The sequence below is a fragment of the Gopherus evgoodei genome, chromosome 2 (genome assembly GCF_007399415.2).
Source record: "Gopherus evgoodei ecotype Sinaloan lineage chromosome 2, rGopEvg1_v1.p, whole genome shotgun sequence".
Classification (NCBI taxonomy): domain Eukaryota; kingdom Metazoa; phylum Chordata; order Testudines; family Testudinidae; genus Gopherus; species Gopherus evgoodei.
In genome coordinates this window covers 91,526,460-91,540,758 of record NC_044323.1, presented here as the reverse complement: position 1 = coordinate 91,540,758, position 14,299 = coordinate 91,526,460, and the positions used below count along the sequence as shown (strand labels likewise).

General features: G+C 38.0%; 1 protein-coding gene across 4 annotated transcripts in view; it reads right to left on the bottom strand.

Moving 5' to 3' along the window:
* Nucleotides 1-14,299, bottom strand: part of ANLN (anillin actin binding protein) — a 56,929-nt gene that overhangs the window by 25,526 nt on the left and 17,104 nt on the right. For 3 of the 4 annotated variants that reach the window (XM_030551360.1, XM_030551358.1, XM_030551359.1), the window contains 10 exons: nt 14,032-14,152; nt 12,854-12,970; nt 12,089-12,324; nt 10,155-10,306; nt 9,344-9,491; nt 8,501-8,636; nt 7,936-8,118; nt 4,223-4,349; nt 2,542-2,590; nt 2,401-2,460 (listed from right to left, as the gene is read on the bottom strand). In XM_030551360.1, coding sequence (XP_030407220.1) covers nt 2,401-2,460; nt 2,542-2,590; nt 4,223-4,349; nt 7,936-8,118; nt 8,501-8,636; nt 9,344-9,491; nt 10,155-10,306; nt 12,089-12,324; nt 12,854-12,970; nt 14,032-14,152 — 1,329 coding nt within the window. The remainder of the gene's footprint in view (nt 1-2,400; nt 2,461-2,541; nt 2,591-4,222; nt 4,350-7,935; nt 8,119-8,500; nt 8,637-9,343; nt 9,492-10,154; nt 10,307-12,088; nt 12,325-12,853; nt 12,971-14,031; nt 14,153-14,299) is intronic. The other variant, XM_030551361.1, reaches the window with a different exon arrangement.

The following is a 14,299-nucleotide window of genomic DNA, read 5'->3' as shown; positions in this document are numbered from 1 at the left end:
TAAAACCAAGTATAGTTTTAATATGTATGATAAAAATGCCATTCAAGTTTTATAGTCTAAAGCAATTCTGATTGGTGATTAATTCTTGTCCTGAGTCAACCAGGTTTGTTTTCCTATACCCGAGACCCAAGGCTGAATAATTCCACTGAAGCATGTAATAAAATACACAGACCAAGAGGCAGAAAACACATTTACATTTGTTGAAATGTAAAAGTATCCATTAATTAGGTCTGGATGGCAAGTGTTTTAAAACAAATATCCAAGCCTTCCATTTATGTGCAAATTTTTGGTGCATTTAGCAGCATAACTTGCATCTGTTACTCTAGTAAGTTTAGCAGTTAATTGAAATGAGAATCAAATAATGCATAATATTGTAAGTAAATGAGTGCCTAATGTTTGTGTTCTTGTATATTGACAATGTCAAGTTATAACTTGTCAAATGAACATAAATATATTACCTGGGGCTTTGTTTAGTTTAAGACAAAAATACATGAACAGTAATTAAGAACAAGACAAGTGTATTCTGATGGAAAAAGATACACAACAGATAATTTGTCATCAAAAGCAGATACAGCAGACCAATCGCCAGGAGGCTGGAACTGAGAAAGTTTTCTAGATTACTTGATTCCTGCAAACTTTCACTGAGCACTGAAAAGTACCTACTGAATGGTCCTGGTTCTCCCTTCCCTAGACAACAGAAAAACTGCAATTCCAGCTAACAAGTCAATGCAGTGCTTTTAAGAAGGCTGGTTCCTGGCAAACTTTGAAGCACCCCAGAAACTATAGCACACGGGAGGGAGGTGGACCCAGGATCTCAGACTCTCAGGCTTGCATCAGGTGGAAGAGAGAAAGAGAGAGAAAATCAGACATTCCCTTCCACTCTTGAAGTCTGTGGCAAGTATCAAGACACTCAAATGTTTTTAATCAGTGAGTTATGAACACAATGAAAATCCTTCAACAAGCTAAGACTGATCTTAAAAAGTAAGATCTTGGTTCTGTGATCATTCCTCTCTCCCTGCTGCAACCAACTTCCTCAGCAGAAGTCAGAGCTAAGGAGTTGCAGCACTATCGGGTGCTTTGAATGGATGGATTAAAATGGCACGTAAAACCTTAAATTGGAGTGAATAAATGAAGACTCGGCACACCACTCCTGAAAGGTTGCCGACCCATGCATTAGCGGGTTCAAAGCTCTCCCTCCCCATCCACCCCACCAAAAAAAAAGTTAGCCTTTTTTTAAGCTTTTTTTTTTTAATTATTTTTTCCCCCCATAAGTCACACAAAGTTCAGGTCTCATCTGTCCTGGAAAGTCTATAGTAATCTTTACAAATGTTTAGTCATAGAAAAACGCCACAGTTAAGGTTTCAATCTTTGTTCTATTACAGTGGTGATATACTGCCGCCCTTTTCCCAAAATAACCTTTGGTATTTTGAAAATGTGTAACTCACGGAAGTATATTTTCTCCTAAATATGAAAAGAGCAAAAAAAAATTGTTTTTTTAAATTTAAATAACTCAAACAAAACAAAAAACTTTAAATACTGTAGCTTGTCATAGTCCTGTGCATAGAGCTGTAATTAGTGCTTGCACTCTATACTAGCTTCAATTTGCTTTAAAAAAATGATAATCTTGTTAAAACAGCATTTGCTTACTTTAGCCCAATGACTAGATTGGCAACATTCTTTTTCCAACTTTAGGTGCTTAATACATTTCCACTGAGCAATCTAGAGCCTTGCGCAGATACAAAATTTAGATCCACACCCATCCGCAATCCAAAAAAAGGTCCATGGATGCAGATATCTGCGGCTGTAAATTGGACATCTGTGGATTTGCAGGGCTCTACCCATCTGGCTGCAGTATAGGGCACTGGCACACAGTTTACACGTTTGGGAGCCTGAGGAGGTAGAGAAGGGAATAAGCACACTAAGAATCATTACCAAAGAGGCAAAAAAGTGTCTTGTACTAGATGAAAGCTCGGAAAGCATGCCATTTTGCAAAATGCTGGAAGAGAAAAACAACAAACTTTCAGACCTGACATAGTTAAGTGCCATGTGAAGATGGCCAAGTCTCAATTCTACTCAGCTGAAAGACTCCAAATAGAAAGACATTTAGAGAGAGAGAGAGAGAGAGAGAGAGAGAGAGAGAGAGAGAGAGAGAGAGAGAGAGAGAGAGAGTACATTAAATGCACTGATCAAAAGAAAAAGGTAAAGTGATGAAAGGTAAGGATATAGACTTTTTATGAACGAAGAAAGCTTCCCAGTAACCAAATCAGTTAGAGGAAATTGCATCTGCTTTCAATATTTTCAGAATTAAAAAACAGATTGTAGCTCAATTTTTCTCTCCTTGTTTTAAATTGCTCCTAGCGTACCTTCTTATTGAACTAATGTATCAGTTCTTGTGTTTACCTTTGACTTATTTGTCTTTTTCCTCTTATCAGTAGTGCCTGTGCCATCTTTTCTCTGTACCTGTAAGACAAGAAAGCATTTGAGAAATGTAGAGTGCTTGGCTCCCCCAAGTGGCCTTTTAATAAAAAGACAAGTACATACCAAATGGTAAACTTCAACATTTATTTCAAAGTCATTGGACACATCTTGCCTAAAATAAAGAGGGTAAACTACAGTTAAAAGCATTAATAATGCCAGTAATGTTTTTAAAAAGTTAGTTATCCCCTCAAAACAGAAGAATAGTTCACAGTAACTAGTTATTCTGAAAGCAACATCTACAGTAGTCAAAAGTGTTGGGTGTGAATCTAAGATAAAATGTAATAGCAGATATTCTTTATCAGTACACCATAGCACTGCCCTTCCAGGCAAGCATGGTGGTCTGTCAAGTCCTTTCCATCTCTACTATGAACCTGTTTTCAAGAAACAAAGCAAAGCATTCTAGCACATGAAATATTAGAATATTTGAGACTAATACATTGCTATCTTGAGACAGATTCCAGATGTCAGAAGCAAAAGCAAGTGAAATACAAAAGAACCTTGATTATATGATCATTCCCCTGCTCCCAATGGAAAAAAGATAAAGCGATATTAAAGAACAAGTTGATATCCCTTCACATTATAAAACCTTCAGTGCATTGGAAATCTCTTTGCAGTGGTTTGAAGTACAAGAAAGTGATGCAACGCACTGTACTGCAATTTATGCATCAGACCTTCCGTTATTTTGAGATGTTCAATTTTATGAACTCTCAATCCTCAATTAGTTCATAACATAGGGGTTTTATGTAATACATTAGGTTGTATATACTCCCTCCAAACAGTGTTCCATCTACAGCAGGACAAGAGTATGTCCAGAATGCTGATTTAGCTCTCCAGACCAAAATTTACGTAGAATAGTTACCTTTACCAGCCACTCAAAATAGGTTTCAGTGCCTTGCATGGCTCCTCAGTTTCCAAGGTTTAAAATTTGAGACTATAGTCATTTTTAACAGGGTTAGCAGAATTTTTATTTTATAATTTAGAAGGATATTGATATTTAAGCATTTTTTCAGTCAGTTTTCAATTTAAGGAAATTATGCAGGGGGGAAGAGATCGGACAATTATTTAATGACAGATGTTGAGATTCAAAAAGTTAAAGCTATATAACAAATTAAAAAACAAACAAATCAGCAGCATCACGTCAAAATAATATACAAAATAAATATGCTTAAATCAAACTAATAAGTTCTCAAGCAGCATTTCTTTGTTGGTTTGTGCATGAACAGTGAAGACGACATTTACCAAATTTTTTTTTATCATTCCTAGTCTACTTTTTAAAGTAGCTTATATCTCATCCTGATCATCCAACTAAACTCACATTATTTTAAAGAATGCCTTTAAGACAGCTATTCCTCTAACATTTGACAGGTATGTAGTTAAATTTTAGTCCAAAACAGCATTGTCATCAGAGACAACAAAAAACAAAAATGGCCAAGTAGAATGTCAGTCATTACAGCCAGTAGAAAAAACTCTCTCTAAGGGAGAGTAACTAAGCAGACATTGCAGGTGTCCAAGAGATAATGACAGGAGAAAAACAATCCATTGATTAACTTTTTCTTTATGGAAAAAGGTTTGTTCCAAATATTTCTAGAAGAAAATAGCCATGCCACAAGACCTCTGAATGTTTGTGGAATACAATACCCTTACAGAAAGATTAACATTTTTAACTAGTTTAGACAGGATTCTCAGGTACGCTCTTCTTCAAAAGCCAGCTAGTTGAGTTCTGAAAAGGTTTCTTTGTACTTACAGAGTAAACGTTGTAGTAAAAGTAAGAGCGTCTCCATTTAGGGAATTTGCAGTGCTTGCTACGGGAGTTGCTACCATGTTTTCTGCTCCCGATCTCAACAATATTATGTAGTAGTAGTTAGTTGCTTCTGTGGACAGATTTGAGATGATCACTGTAAGTAGAGTCTGTGCACCCCTTTGAACAAGGACCCTAAATTCTACAAAGTTAGCTTATTGCATGGCCGTGAAAATACCCTTCATCCCCACCCTCCACCAACATTTCAGTCAAAAATACTTGATGAATTAAACAGTGATTAATTCTTCTCCACTATGTTCAGGCAGTCCAGCTCTCCAGGCTTCAGCAGTTAAGATATGGTCTGGGTAGTTTATCTAGGTCTTACCATGACCCGCTACATGCCAGAGGATTGAGGGGAGCTTGTAGTCAAAATTCAGCAGTTCCTTATCTTAGCTCTACAGGCTTCTGCTGCTGCTCTGTTCTCTGAAAAGACTGACTACCCAAGCTACATACTAGCTTCCTCTGCTCCATGGCTCATTAACCCTCTTCTTCCTGCCTACATCTGTAGAACAATGAAGGCGTATATACTGTTATCTCCTTAATTCCCCCTTGTGGGGAAAGGTACAGAGTAAGATGCAGCTGCAGGTATATCTGAGCAGGGCAAGGAGGCAAAACAAGAATCCTGGGTATCTGGCTGCAGCAAACAAACTACAGCAAAAATGCTGAGTTGGGTGGTATCTTGGAAAAACACCAAGCTCCACAGCTGCATAGAGTCCATAGGACCCAAAATGAGATGACTGGAACAGTTCTCTCAGAGACATCGGTTCAGGCACTTAGACTCAATGTTTCACACCAGTGGTTCTCAAACTTTTGTAATGGTACCCCTTTCAAATAGCAAGCCTCTGAGTGCAACCCCCACTTATAAATTAAAAACACTTTTTAATATATTTAACACCATTATAAATGTTGGATTCAAAGCAGGGTTTGATGTGAAGGCTAACAGCTCGCAATCCCCCATGTAATAACCTCAGGACCCCCTGAGGGGTCCCGACCCCCAGTTTGAGAACTCCTATTATACACTGTTCACATTTGAGGTTCTTGTCAAACAATAGAGGCAGAACACTTCCACCAAAAAAACGAAAGCTGAGATTTCTGAAGCACAATTATGGCAAATTCTACATTTGTGCAATACGTAGTGACCTGACTGCAAATGAGATGCAAAATGAAAAATAGTTTTTGGTTAATTTACAGAACGCAGTTGACAGAATCACTAAAAAGGAAATAAAATACAGCAGCATGTTTGTAACACATGGGGATAGAAAGCAAGTATCACATTGGATACATGTGCATCCACGCCGCCAAGATTCACATTGGAGAACGTTAACTGAATTTACATTTTAGATTTTATGATTCATTATATGTAAAAACAGGCTGTTTAAAGATAGTTGTATATCTCATGCAGTCAATAAGAGTTACTAAACCAAATCTTGCCCTCACAATTTAGTGCTGCAAAAAGCAGTAACACATTAGAAACCACTGAAGTTTCTGGCGGTATTACATAAATCACTGACATTGGATAAAGCGTGCTGGTTAATGCAAGCTTGCAAATGGACAGATTTAATCACCACTGGGCACAGGAATTTCAGGTATGCAAGTGTTTGCCATGAAAATCTTCAAAAAGTTATTAAGCAGATATGATTTTAGTTAGTTTGGCTAGATGAAATATTGCTCCTCCAGATCCAATTTTAACAAATTCAGATCTTAACTCTTCTCAACTCATTTGATTTAGACACACCAAGCAGACAGATGACTACTTCTCAGAAAGAGTATTTAATTATTTTTTAATTTGAAACATAACTCCTCCTGTTTCTCAGCAACCCTAGTTTAAACATGTACTAAGCAAATTATTAAAAAAATAAAATAATAATAAAAAAGTCCCTCAAATCAACATCCACATTGATACAAGGCTAATACTAGATATTAGTCAAGAAATTCATACAGCACGTTCAAACAGCACAGAAAGTAGAGAACTAAAATCCAAGATTTTCCCCCCAGTACATCAGGGAAAACTACAGGATCAGATTTTTTTTTTTTTTTTTGACCACCAGGACTTAGAGGAAATCAGAATTTCTTGAACATTTTTAGTGAGTCATGAGGTACCTTATCAAAAGGAGGAAGTTTACTTTTACATTTCCTTGGTCTATTGATCAGAACAGTTTGAAGTCCAGAGGATTTTCACTATACTAGTTCTGGATGCGTCAATTTTAGTCTCTCTTCTCTTAATTTATACTAATTAAACACCTAATTATTCCACACAGGCAGTCTAATTTGTAGGACTGGGGCCCAAATAGGCTTATTTTCTGATATTATTCTCACCTTACTGGAAGAACACAGTGCAGGCACCAGACTAAAGAGAATCAAGGTTTTCTGAAATTCAAGTTTGACGACAGGCATTTTTGGCACATTTTTATAAACTGCTGGGGATCACCTAAATCTGCAACTTCAGCCTACTGCAAAGGGCTTGACAATAGGTTTCATTCAGGATTTTCTTTGCATATGAATCATTTCCAGGCATTACCTTATCTCAAAACAACATTATTCTCTGAGAAACCACACTACGAAAGCAATCCATCCAAAGACTAGGCAGTTGGGTACTCAATAATATTGCCACTTTATTCCTATGAGAAATCAGTGTTATAGCATTTCCTTAATACTAAATCCCTGTTTTTATTATGAAGAGGGTCTGGGAATTTTTGTTCCCTGATCCTAGAAATATATTTCTCCCACAACCCCAGAAAGATAAAAAGGAGAGCTGTGGTCTTGAGATGACTCAGCAGTGGCACGTGTAGCGCAGCTAGAGCAAATCTTATGTTTCCCAAGGCCCTGATTCCAGAGTCTTTATCCCCCAGCAGAGAAGTGCCTACAATAGGACAAACACCACTTCTGAAATGTCCACTAGCATCTCCCAAATCCTCTACCTGATTGTTGAAATAGTAGTGAAAGTGCAAGCAGGAGAAGTTCTTCCATCAGCGCTGAATCCATGTTGCTAACCCCAGTTACAGGAATGTGCCGATCCAAAAATGGCTCAGTTGGATGTGTTGGTGGGTAAGAGCACTGCCAGTCAAGTTCTGTGAGATGGACTGTCAAGTTCTCCCACAATACACCACAAACCAAGCCCTGGGATACATCCCCTGAATCAGGGTCTTGAATCATGCCCGCACAGCACAGTATGGATGTGCTAGCATGCGTATGAGGCTCATGTAGCAACACAGCATTTCTTCAAGAGAAAGCTTGGAAAGAACAATCTGCAGGCATAGGTCACAGACCTGGGTTTACTACGTAGTGTAGACATCCCCATGGATGAGCATCCATGGGACATTTATTTTGGATTTTTTAAGTCAGTTACTTACTTTAGCTTTTAAAAATGGGTGAGAAAAGGTGATGCAATGGGAACTAAAATATCCAAAATAGGCCAGAAGTCTCATTTTTTCTCCCTACTTCAAGGTACTCAGGCTGTTTCCTGGAAGGTGCTCAGATACCATGACAGGTGCTGCTAAGAGAACTTAAAATAAAGTTTAGCTAAAACCAGGTTTGTATTAGTCACTACAGTCTCCTTTTCAAATACCATGGCATTTGTGGGAAATACCAACAACCATAATGATTAAAATGCAAGCTAAGCAGGCTAAATATATTTTCTAAATTACAGCTAAGCATCTTACCTGGTTTCTGAACTGTACTGCATACAAAGTCTGCTTTCAGAGGTAGTCGCATTTCTGAAAGAGTAACAGACCCCCTGGACGGAGCAAATTCACGGGGCGTAGAAGCAGCTTTATTTTTTTTGCCCTGAGGTCCCTCGTTTTTCAATTTGTTGAGCTCTTCAAGCAAAGCTTTTCTCTTTTCAGCTGTAAAGAGAGATTATTGAAATTGGAGTGGGGGAAAAAGGGTAGAGAGAGGGTGTAGCTAAGTACCTTTTGCTATCAATTCCTTTATTGGGTAAGTGTACCATTATGAAGAGTTTCTGAGGACAGAGCGTCAAAATGCAAGAGGAAATTGTACAAGAGAGTATAGTGGACTGATAGAAGGATGTGAGGGAATGGAGGGGCAAGTGACCTTTACCCACGTAATCACTTCTTCCTTTCAGAAGAGAGATTATAACTAATCCCTAATAACCAGAGAGAACAACAGAGTGTCATCAGAACTGGATTTTCCTGGGCTTATCTTGAAACTTCACCCATTCAGAAATTGTTCTGTAATTTAAAGGATTAGCCATTCTCTAAGACATACTTGCAAGAAGGAGAAGTCTCTCTGCTTCAGCTTCTTCTTGTGACCCTTTTCCATGCTCCTCATCAATACAGCAGTTCAGAGCTTGGCTGGCCTGATGAATCACAGTCTGCTGCAAACTGATTTCATTATTCAGCTCCTAATATAGTCCCATAATAATTTAAAAAAAAATAGTGAAGTTACAAAAGAATTTTACTCTTTGCACTAGTATCCAAGAGCAAAGCCTTTTGAACAGTATTTTCTTTAAATGGTTTCTTCCAATGTGTAGACAAACTATAAAGTTTACAGTATGAAGTTTTACTCTCACATGGGTTTCTCTTCCCTTCCACCATTGCTGACAACAGTACAGATGTGACAAGGCAACGAGTGGGGAACGTTCTAGCAGGAGTTACCACCTTCAGTAGAGCTGCTCACCAAAGTTAGGAGATACATGGAGGAGAGAGATACAGATGGATTTGTAGGCAAGGGAGGAAGGTCAGAACACAGCCTGATTAAAGCTATAGTTACAATTCCTGCATAGACCTGGAAATGGCAACATCGTAGATTAGTGAGAACAAGCAAGAGTACTCAATAGAAGAGCCATGCTCTCTCCAGACTATTGGCCCACAAGTAATGGCCTCACACAATAGCCTCTATTAAATTATACAGAACCAAAGTACTTAGCATGTATCACTTGTCCTGTCTTTAAGAGTCCTAAATTTGGACAAAAACCTTAAATTTTGCAAGTCTATGCAACATTAATTGTCTGTGGCACATACAGAACAAACAAAACAAAACAAAAAGAAACCACAAGAAAGCAGTAAGTGGGAGACTAGGTGGGTTGTTTTTTTTTAAAGTTACACATACCTGCATTTTCTGTTTAATATTAACTTGATCAGAAGTTCCATTCCTTTTTACTGCTAGTTTAGAAGCAACATCTTCTTTGCGAACGATCACTTGCTTTATTGAAGGACGATCTGTTTCTTTAAATCTTTGAGATCGATAAGCATCAATGCTTTTTAAAAGAAAAAAAAAAGTGTTAGATACATTTAACATTTTAGGGTCCAGCACAGCTTTTTACATTAAAGCATTGATGTTTTGGGATTTGGCCCACACATTCTGAAGAATGCCCAAGTCAACACATTTAGATGGGAGCAATTTTATTGCGACTTCCTGTCCAGATTAAAGGTTGTGGCAATATAAAGATGACTTTAAAAAAAAATAAAATAAAGATGTAGAAGAGGCTTTTGGTGAAGGCTTAATTGCCAGCAGGGATCATCGGGGCATTTCACATTATCAGGTCATTGCCATTGCCATTGCAGGTGCCTCTGGCATTGGTGGCATCTGGTTCTCTCCTGTTCTCTACCTTTGGCACAGTTTAATTTTCCTGAGGGCTGAAATGTTTTGGTCTAACTAGAGGCTTAACAGAGAGGTATCTGGGTGAATTTAATGGCCTGCAATATTAGCCTTAAGCTCTATGACAGTAAGAGAAATTCTTGATAAAGCCCTGTCACAGCTACATCACTGAAATAGTCTGTTGGGGGCCAAAAAGATTAAAGCTTTTTCAAGCCTCTCTTTCCCCTCCCCAGGAGGTACCCAGTTTAATAAAGCCAAACATTTCCACAGTGACTTGATCTGAATGTTTAAGGTTGAGCCAAAGCCTCTGAAAATTTGTTACCTATATAAAAGGTTGTGATCTTCTGACAAGGAGCCAATACTGTCTCCAGATTCTGCACCAGGGACCCGCGTCCTTTGGAATTTGCCAGACTTTGGACTTTCATCACTTATACTGCTGCTCTCAGCAACTGACCTACTAGGGGAAACAAAAACCTGGAAAAAAAAATAGAGAGTTATGGATCATAAATAACTGCCCAGTTAAATGTGGCTTATTCTGCTCCCCCACCTTTACTTCTCTCTCCACCCTTATTTACTCTTCCCATGCATTCCATTTGAGTAAGCAACCCCTTACCTATATTTACAATTTCCATAAAAGTCAGAAGAACTACTTAAACTGTACTTTGCAAATACTCTTAGGATATACAATGACAGTTTAATTGATTGTTCCCTGCCATCCCTTTTGGTACTTTGACAGGTGGGTTGAAACTTGAACATAAAGTTAGTCTTTAAGAACACGATGCTGTCAGCTTGACATTAAGTTGAGATCCACTAGCAGGAAACACAAACCCTTAAAATATCTTAAGGGAAGATGATGAAGTAGTATCTTATTGCATAATTAGTTCTGTTATATTTTATTCTACGAGATGGCACTGTATATAGGACCAGAAACAATTTACTAGATTCTGACTGATGGCCAAGAATGAGAATCAGCTATCCTTATGCAGCCACTGTTCCCAATGACATTAATGGGAGTTCTGGCTAAGTAAAGACTTCAAGATAGAAACATCATCTCCAAGGAAAGACAAGTATTTGACTGGTAATGTAATTTAACAATAACTTCTTGGAAGCAGTGAGTCAAAACATTCCTTTTCTAGTTGTATTTTTAAACCCTATATAAAAGAGTGTAATCTTTCTTCACATTTTTGTTCATTTTTGTTATTTAAGCAAACACCAAGCTGCAGCTATCTTGTAAGCAATAACCCCAGAATCACATAACAGCAGGAAGATTTGCCAAAATGTTTGTTATGGTTCTTTCACCACTAGACAGTGATTTCACTAGATGAAAGTTTGAGGAAATCCAGGGTTCAGTATGAAGTGCAGATGAAAAAAGCAGATTAACATATTGGTTTGTCCCTCTGATCTGCAAAGCCCTATCACTTCTTTAGAAAACAAGAAGTAGAAACATCAATAATCTTTCAGCTGTTCCATTTCCAAAGTTGATTGTTATGAAGAAATGAAAGTTAAGAAGTGAAAGGAAAGCTTTATATTCCTGAAATGCAGCCACTTCATGCATAAAACAGCAGCTGTTAAACTGCTGAGGGGCGGCAGACAGTTGCTACAATGTTGCCAGAGTGATTTAGTTGACCCTCAACCACACCCACACCACCACAGAAGGGCAAGTACCAGGGGAACTGCAGCTCTGACAGTCATAGGAAAAATAAAGAAGCTGGCGTGCACCTCTTTCAAGCCACAGAGCACAGTTTATCATGGATGAAGTATGCTAAAATAGAAAGGGAGGGAAAGAGTTTAGGATAACTACTATTTTCCCCTTGCCTTCGCTGTATCAGCAGTGAATAGTAGGTACTGAGTTAAAACTTTCAAACTGACGCTGTTTATTTCAAGGAGATCTCAGAGTGTGGGAGTGTTAAAGCTAGCAAGCAAACCCAGTGGAAAAAAATTCTGCATCAGTGATTAGGTCATGGAATAAGTGGGGATAGTCATACTGCCCAAGGCATATGATGCTTCTCTTATGAAAAGAGGTTAAACAGGATTGCATGCTATTTTAACAGTGTTTCGGCACAGTGGCTTAAATTGGAGGGATTTTGGTGAGAATGTGGAGGACCAGAACATAAGTTTTTCACTGACTGAACAGAAAAGTCTCACATTTTATTCATATTTGTTCAGGGACCACAATACAAAATACAAATATTTGTGAAATAGCATTATTGGTGTACAGTCAAATTGTAGATTCCTGTATTTAATATCTGTTCTTACCTCTGGACTTACAACACCAACAGACTCTGCTAACGGAGTTAGCAGAGACATTGATGAAATATTCAGTGACTCTTCCTGCTCATCATCACTCTCAGCTTCCAGGTTTATACGCATTTCTTTCTTTAGTTTTTCTATGTCTAGTCCATCCTCTTGAAGAACTTCATCAAAGATGTCATTTATTACCTTTGAGCTATTCATTTTATCATTCACACTCATCTCAATTTCACATACTGCATCTGAAAAGTCAGAGATCCCAAGATTACTTATGAGCATACCTGTAGTACATTTAAAGCACTGATCTTTATTAAAACAGAAGAGGAAGTAATAAATAGAAGAGGCAGTAATATTTTCCAAGTAGTTCTGTACTTGCTTATTTCTATAACTACATGAAGTATTGGCATTTGAAATCAGTTAAAGATGCACTTAGCAAACAAATCCCAACTTTGAATTAAGGTCTTAAAATTAAATGAGTGTTTCACCACTGTAGGACCAGTTATTTTTTCATTGCAATAAGTTCATAAGCAAAAGTCTTCTTATGTTCCTTTGAAGCCTGAATATCACAATATATTTCTATTGTCCAATTATGATAAAATAATTAAAGAAACCCAGGAATATTTATGTGAATTTGATCTCAAATATATGCTTTGATAGCAAAAGACACTTGCTGAACTAGAAGCCTACTTAATTTGCAGGAAATTGATGTTTTGTTGGACAAAATAATAGTGATCATGCTCATTTAGGACTAGCTAACGAAGTGTTACAAACCATTCTCATTCTCTGTAAATTGCTCAAGCTTTGAGACAGATATTACTTTTAATGGATTCTTTAGCAACGTGGTCTTCAGAGGACTGAGTTTTTCAGTCTCTTCACATTTTGAAGCATCTAGAAAGTTTAAAAAAAAGTAAGGTAAAATTACTGCAGGTACGGTCAGAACTATGCACTGTGTCTGATTTCTAATTCTTAAGAAGTCCATAAACCTACAAGTGGAAGAAAAGAATAAATGACAAAATAGTACTGTAAGTTTCTTTTGTTTTGATTTTAAAATTTTAAATAAGAAATATTTTGAACCTCATGGAACACTGGGGAAGACTCCCTCCCCTACTTCATGAATAGAGAGACACTTGGATGGAAACAGTACTGACAGACTTCCACTCTACTCCAAAGGAAGACATAGGAGTCACTTCACTACAAAGAAACTAGGGCAGAAGACCACCTGGCCCTCAACAGCTGTGTTTGGGTGTGCAGAGCCAGCCCAGCATCTCTACGCACAAGGGTGGTAAGGGGGACTCTGTCCCTTTTTCCTCTATGGGGCAGGGCACCTAGGTTCTCATTCCCTGACTGTTAAGTATTTGGTGGAGTGTCCTATAAGCCTCCCAGATCCTGCCAGATTCAGGGAGCCCTCTGTTATTGCTCCTCCTCCTTCCCCCTATGGTGACAGACACTTGGCTGCTTCATGATGCCTATCACACTGAAGGAAAGGGGATGGATGCTTCTCAGAAGTCAGGAAGGCTTACACCCAGTTGGGTTACTCCAGTTTTATTATTCCAGTGTGGGTAGTTACAGCCCTCACACATACTGTCTCCACTCCCTACATACACAAATGTCAGATTAATATTTTACAGTCAGGTTTTATGATTTTAGTTCAAATCTGCCTGTATCAGAAATGTCATTATCTGTTGACAGTCTGTTAAAGAAGCCTAGAACTGGAAGTACAGTGATGTTACATGTCAGGATCAAGATGCATTGGTAGCACATGGGGAAGTGGTATGCCTATACATTATGCCCAGTTCTAACCTGGGCTAAGAGTCCCAAATGTTCATAATGTTAGGCCTGAATAAAGATATTGCAGACACAACCAGGTATGCCAACCTGTAACAAAAGTATGAACACAGAACCTTTTACACCAATATTAATCATATCAGTTCAAGAAGGATTGTTCTCACCTGAAGATTCTGAGGAGAGAGATTTTACTGGTATCTCAGATGCTGTGGTCTTTTCTGCTGCTACAAGCGAAATAGTATCTGAACTAGTGAGCTGTTTTGAACTAGCTTGAGCTTGGCTTTCCTGAAGAAGAAAAAATTACATTAAAGTCAGTCTCAGAATGTACTATAACTTGTGGCTTGAAAACTAAATGAACTAGTTGATATTTGAACATTCGAGGCACAACCTTATTACTGACTCAAAACAAATTTTATAAAAATATCAGTCTTA